This window comes from Leptonotus elevatus, chromosome 5 (assembly GCF_054856555.1).
Source record: "Leptonotus elevatus isolate MCC_2025b chromosome 5, RoL_Lele_1.0, whole genome shotgun sequence".
Lineage (NCBI taxonomy): Eukaryota > Metazoa > Chordata > Actinopteri > Syngnathiformes > Syngnathidae > Leptonotus > Leptonotus elevatus.
The window spans coordinates 4,410,814-4,416,498 of NC_141243.1; the positions used below are offsets into that span (position 1 = coordinate 4,410,814).

The 5,685-nt window shown below is 37.1% G+C and overlaps 1 protein-coding gene across 1 annotated transcript; it reads left to right on the forward strand.

Annotated features, from left to right (window-relative positions):
• The first annotated feature begins 693 nt into the window (after positions 1 to 693).
• Positions 694 to 2,429, forward strand: LOC147173420 (uncharacterized). Its single transcript, XM_086076960.1, has 3 exons — positions 694 to 797; positions 870 to 1,164; positions 2,320 to 2,429. The coding sequence occupies exons 1-3, from the start codon at positions 766 to 768 to the stop codon at positions 2,425 to 2,427; spliced, it is 435 nt and encodes a 144-aa protein (XP_085933086.1). The 5' UTR covers positions 694 to 765; the 3' UTR covers positions 2,428 to 2,429.
• Positions 2,430 to 5,685: the final 3,256 nt, after the last annotated feature.

Consider the following 5,685-nt stretch of genomic DNA (forward strand, 5'->3'; position numbering starts at 1 on the left):
CAACATGTTCCAAAAATTCACGCTTCGTGGGCTATTATGTCTCCCATTCCTAATTTTCACCATTTAACCACAATTTTATGATTTTCACCCCAAAAATGCCCATTTGTTTCCAATGAGACATTTAAATATTCCCTCACATTTGAAATTCAAAATGTGCAGCTCATTCAATTCACCTTGGAATTATTGGTCAACAGTCTCCTAATTTCCACATAACAAGAAATCCTCATTTTGCTCCTAAATATTGCATATATTCCACCAACAAAATTTCTTGGGGTAGCCACTTGAATTAGGTTTAGGACTAAGGGGTTCGTATCATTCCTATTAGAAATTCAGTACCGTTCCTATTTAAAATGTTCACCTCAATCAATTCACCTTGTCCTTCAGTCTGATATATATATTTCACCCGTGCAAAAATCTTTCCACATTCCACATGATTCAAAAATTTTACAAAAAATTCCCCATTCATTTCCAATGACACATTCAATACTTTGTTCCCATTCTACATTCAAAATGTTCAGCTCATTCGGTTCACCTTTGGAATGATTTTCTACATTCCCACACTTCCTACAGACCAAAAATTCCAAAATGTTCACTCACATATTGCACATTTTTACCTATATCATTTCCCCTAGGTTAAAACATAACACAGTAAATGTAAAATTTTGAGAGCTGTTTGATTTGAAGTTAAATAGACTGCAATTTACTCCTGTCCAGGTCTGACTGCTCTTTTGTATTAATCCACGTTCGTTCACCCGACCTGGAAGGATGTCTCTCGGCGGCAGCATTCCCGCTCTCGAGTAAGTACATTTACGCGCGGTGATTCACAAAGTGTCAAGTTGCAAATCTAACACTTCATTTTCCTCCCCAAGGATCTTCCTGGCAATCCTGGGCATCGGCCTCCTCATCATGTTCTGCACCACCTTCTGCAGGGCGTGCAGCCGCTTGAGGGAGGAGGAGATCGAGAGGGAGGCGTGGAGGCGGACCGAGCACGATGGGCGCCCTCCTTCCATATATTTCATCCCCTTTCATGGGGGATTGTCGCAGCAGCAACAGCAGGAGGAAGAAGAAAACCACGGCGTGCCTCGGTACAGCCAAGAAACCGTTACGCCACCGCAGTATAACGCTGCCGGAGGCTACTGTGGACCCCCACCTTCATATACCGAGGTAATTCTTGGCTTGATTTATGTACTACCACTTTTTTGTTAATCACATTTGTCGCACCTGTTTTTAAATTGTTTAACTCAATTAACCCCAAAAACGTATAAATACGTTTTTTAATACTTTGTCTTGCAGTCCCAAAAATATAATTACTTTTCTTTTTTAATGCTAGAGCATACAGAAGGTTTTGATACAGCTTCTGACATAAAGAGGTTGCTTAAAGGAATGGTAGTTATTACAAAAAACGGCCAGCAGGTGGCAGCAGAGTATAAGAGATCAACCAGGGCCATGTTGCAACAAGCTCCTTTTGCCAGTGTTTTCAACAGGTTTGTGAATAATAATGAAACTCAAGCTATATTCTAATGGTAATTGCTGCAAAACGGAAACAGATAAAAATATATTTTTTACCTGATGAAAGATGAGACTCTAATCTCATCTTTTGGTAGGTTCCATGTTTTTATAATAATAGAACAGAATATTCGGTGGGCCTTGCAAAATCAGTCAAAATCCAGCGAAAGGGGTTGCTTCAGTGAAAATGCAGTGATAAGCACTATTTTACGATAATAGAAACACATTTAAAAACATATTGAGAGCAATGGATAACATACATTTATTGTAAAGTGTTGTTAATATCAATAAATGACACTTTTCCCCCCAACTAATAAAAAAATAATAATGCTCAAAGGTGTAGCATTAAAAATGATAAATGATAAAATTATAAAATGAACCTACATCACATTCAATAAAATCCAGCAAAAACTAGGCTGAGCTTGAAATACTTCCTGTTTTCACTGTTCTGCTTTTAAACTTACTGTCCAATTGGATTTTTTTTTAAACAGAAGGATGGGCCGGCTCATTTCAAGATGAAAGGAAACAAACGTTTATCTAAGATACTTTCCATCATTTTAAAATGTGTATTTATGTATTTAGCATCGCAGTCGCTAGTAGTTAGCATATCTGCCTCGCAGTTGGGAAATCACAGTTTCAAATCCGGCCTTCCTATGTGGAGTTTGCACGTTCCCTATCTTCCTGTCTTCAGTTTTTTGATTTTTGGCTTCCCCTCGCATAGCAAACATGCAAATGAGGTTGCCATACAGATGAGTGTCTTTTAGTCCGCGTTCCCTCGTGTGACTGCGATCTTGTCCTTCTGTTATGTCCCAGCTGGGCTATAAGCCCGACGACCTGCCGCCAGCGTACACAGAATACAACGTGAGCCCCGCCGTAGCGCCGGCTCACACGGACGCGGTCCAATCTTCAACGCGACCTTAAGACGCCGCAGCGGTGACAAGCTCATGGACGTCATCGATCGTCTGATTATCGCACACTGGACTTTATCTTGGATGCGAGCGAGCGCGCGCGCGCGCGTGGCCTTTGAGAGAATGAATATGAACGAGATAATGGACGCCGCTGACTTGGCATCATTGTTAGAATGACCCTGAATGAATTTAACCGTTTGCTAAAGCATACATTTTTGGGAGCAAGTAATTGTATACATATATGTTAATATAAATATTTCAACTAAAGTAGCTGGTCTACTTACTAATTGCTCGAAACCAAAGATACCCCCCCGTATATTTGTTCAAGAATATATTGTCATATGTACATGTTAGACAATAAAATATTGCTGCGATCACTTTTAAATGGATGAATAATCCTTTTTTTTTTTTTTAAACAAATAAGGTTAGACAATAAAATATTGCTGCGATCACTTTTAAATGGATGAATAATCCTTTTTTTTTTTTTTTTTTAAACAGATAAGCAATTCAGGAGGAATATTTGGAGGGTCCCGATGAACAATTAGGTCAAATATAATCAGACGAAGTACCATTAAGTTCATTCTGACTGACTGGAATGAACTCGTCTGGCAGTTTACAGTGGAAAGCTGATAGTGGTACTTTATCGGGCGAGGAACCATATTTGGTTGCTTAGGATGTTGAACCCTGCACGTCCCACACATCCCCAATCGATGATGTAATGCAATATAGTCCGACATAAAGTGGAACCAATATTTTTCTGTGAAAAAAAAAAAGAATAAAAAGATAGGCAATGATGACAAGATTGAACTGCAATTTTGTGTACGGCCTAAAAATAAATAACAAGCTGTACATACAAAATTGACTTCATATTTTAATGTTGTGCTTTGAAATGTAATATAATTTGGTTAGTTTAACAGAAATAGGTTGATTTGAGTTATTTGCGTTTTGCAGTCCACCTCTTGCACATTTTGATGAATTATTCACCAAGAAATTAAGTAAAATGTAACATAAAAAATAAATACCTGCAGCATTGTTAGCACAAAAAAAACAACATACTGCAATATTTGATCAAATTCATACCTTCAAAAAATTGTTTTTCGTATTTTAATTTTTTTAATTAAGCCATATAGCCACATAGTGCCAAAATGAGAAAAAACATGTTGTAATATTCTCCAAAGGTTGTCTTGGCATGAAAATGTAAAGTTATGCTTATATAATAATAATATTAATAATAATAATAAGAAGAAGAAAACTGTTCAGCAACCAATATAAAATGCTTTAGCTTTACGGTGATCTAACCCTTCAAGCAATGGATATTTTAAACACAAACAATGGCCAACCCATGTCGGCAGATCATCTAACAATACTCACATGCATATCTTTTCCATCCTCCATTGAATTAAAGAAGAAAAAAAATGTAAACTGGGCGTTCAGGAAGGGAGAGTTCATAGTTCGAGGGTGCTTGTGGAGGGAGTGGACTGCTCTGCTGCGCTCTCACGTAAGATTAACAGCACATGAGCTGGATCTTGACAGACAGGAGCCAGGTGGCAGCCCCGGTTCTGGAACCTGATGACGGCAAAGAGAAAAAGAGAGAATGGACCAGGGACAACTCTGGTCAAGAGTTGACACAGACAGGAAGACGCTTCCCTGCAAAGCAGTATTCAAAAAGGAGCTCTGTTGTAAGGGTTGGAATATTTGAAAAATAATCAATTGTAATTGCAATTGTTAATGTTATAATTGTTAATTAATTAATTCCATTATTATTGATTAATTGTTCAGCCCTACTCTTGTCGGGCTAGATTAGCACAGATAAAAAATTAAGACATCATTATTGGGAAGTAAAGAAGTACAAATATTGTACGTGAGTAGATTTTTCAGGCAAAACAACTGATGATGAAAAAAAATAAAAGAAGTGACGTGTTGTCTAAAATATTTTTTTTTAAGTTACAAGTTAAGTTAGTGTACTTGAAAAAAACATGCCAAAACTCAACTAGGTTAAGTTAGTGTACTTGTTGGAGTAACACTGGTTAAAAAAAAAAAAACACTTAAAAAATGTTAAATTAACACTTAATGGTGTAGACAAATCAAAAGGTGATGAAAACAAAAAAAAGTGATGTGATTATTCAAAACTTGAGTTGAGTTAGTGTACTTGTTGGAGTGACATTGGTTCAGTGTAAAATTAAAATAAATAAATAAATCCATGAATTAATTAATTATAAAATAAAAAGTCAGTGATGCACGCTGGCAGACACTGCCGCTAATCAGATTGTAAGCAGGGAGGCGACTGGTGGCTGAGACTTAAACAGAGGCGCCACAGTTTATTGCTGACTTTGCGGCCATTGGTAACTTCATTCATTTAAAGTCGTTAATCTGATTGGAGGGAGCTGATGACACGACTGATGGAAAGCAGAGATAAAATCGTGTCGTTAGCTTGTTACGATTGAACAATATGTTTGTTATTGTAGTCGTAGCTTACAGCTGGACTTGTATCTGAAATGTAACAGGAAGTCAGCTATTTTGGTTAGAAACAGTCAACAGACATTTTGTGAACATTTCAGGACTTGTTCTAACTTACGGACCAACGTTACGGCTGTGTCCAAATTCACAAACTCCCCAATCAGAAACAGATAATGCACATTTTTATTTATTTATTTTCATGTGCGTGTGTGTCAAAGCCACTAAAGTATGATGAATTAGAACAATGGACGCAAAGGTCACTTTTTGCAGTTTTGTTAGTGTTTATCCCACTTCAATTTCACTCGTTTACTCTTGAATGCTGCTTAGCCCTCGAGGACCAATTGAGGGTTTCAGTTACAACTTTGAGCCACAGGGTGTCACTGCAGGCCATGCCTGAGCACGCTGGCCGGCCAACTCTTCCCCTTTCTGAGACCTCTTGGCTGCTGATCTTCATTTTCTCCCCAGTGTGACGTGTCAGGAGACACACACAGAAACCTCCATGTAGTATGTATCTCATTCATTGTTAAACTTTATTTATAGAGCACTTTAAAAAAACAAAAAAAACACCATAGCTGCAAAAAGTGTTTTACATAAAGCAAAACTCATATATATAAAAACAAAGACAGTCAAAACAATAAATTAATAATATAAAGACAGCAAATACAATAAAACACTATGAATATCATGCTGAGTCATTTTCCTAGAAATAAATAATTTCTCTCTGAAGACTTTGGAGGAAGCAGGGCTATTAAAGTTTGGGAATTTTTAATTTTAGTTAGTTTTTATTTAGTTTTGAGTTTTGTTTTTTAAAGTT

Excerpts from the sequence above, each read along its gene's own strand:
- LOC147173420 (XM_086076960.1), top strand. The coding sequence starts at position 766 with ATGTCTCTCGGCGGCAGCATTCCCGCTCTCGA. Across the intron at positions 798-869 it reads GGCAGCATTCCCGCTCTCGA|GATCTTCCTGGCAATCCTGG; the intron begins GTAAGTACATTT and ends TTCCTCCCCAAG. Across the intron at positions 1,165-2,319 it reads CCCCACCTTCATATACCGAG|CTGGGCTATAAGCCCGACGA; the intron begins GTAATTCTTGGC and ends GTTATGTCCCAG.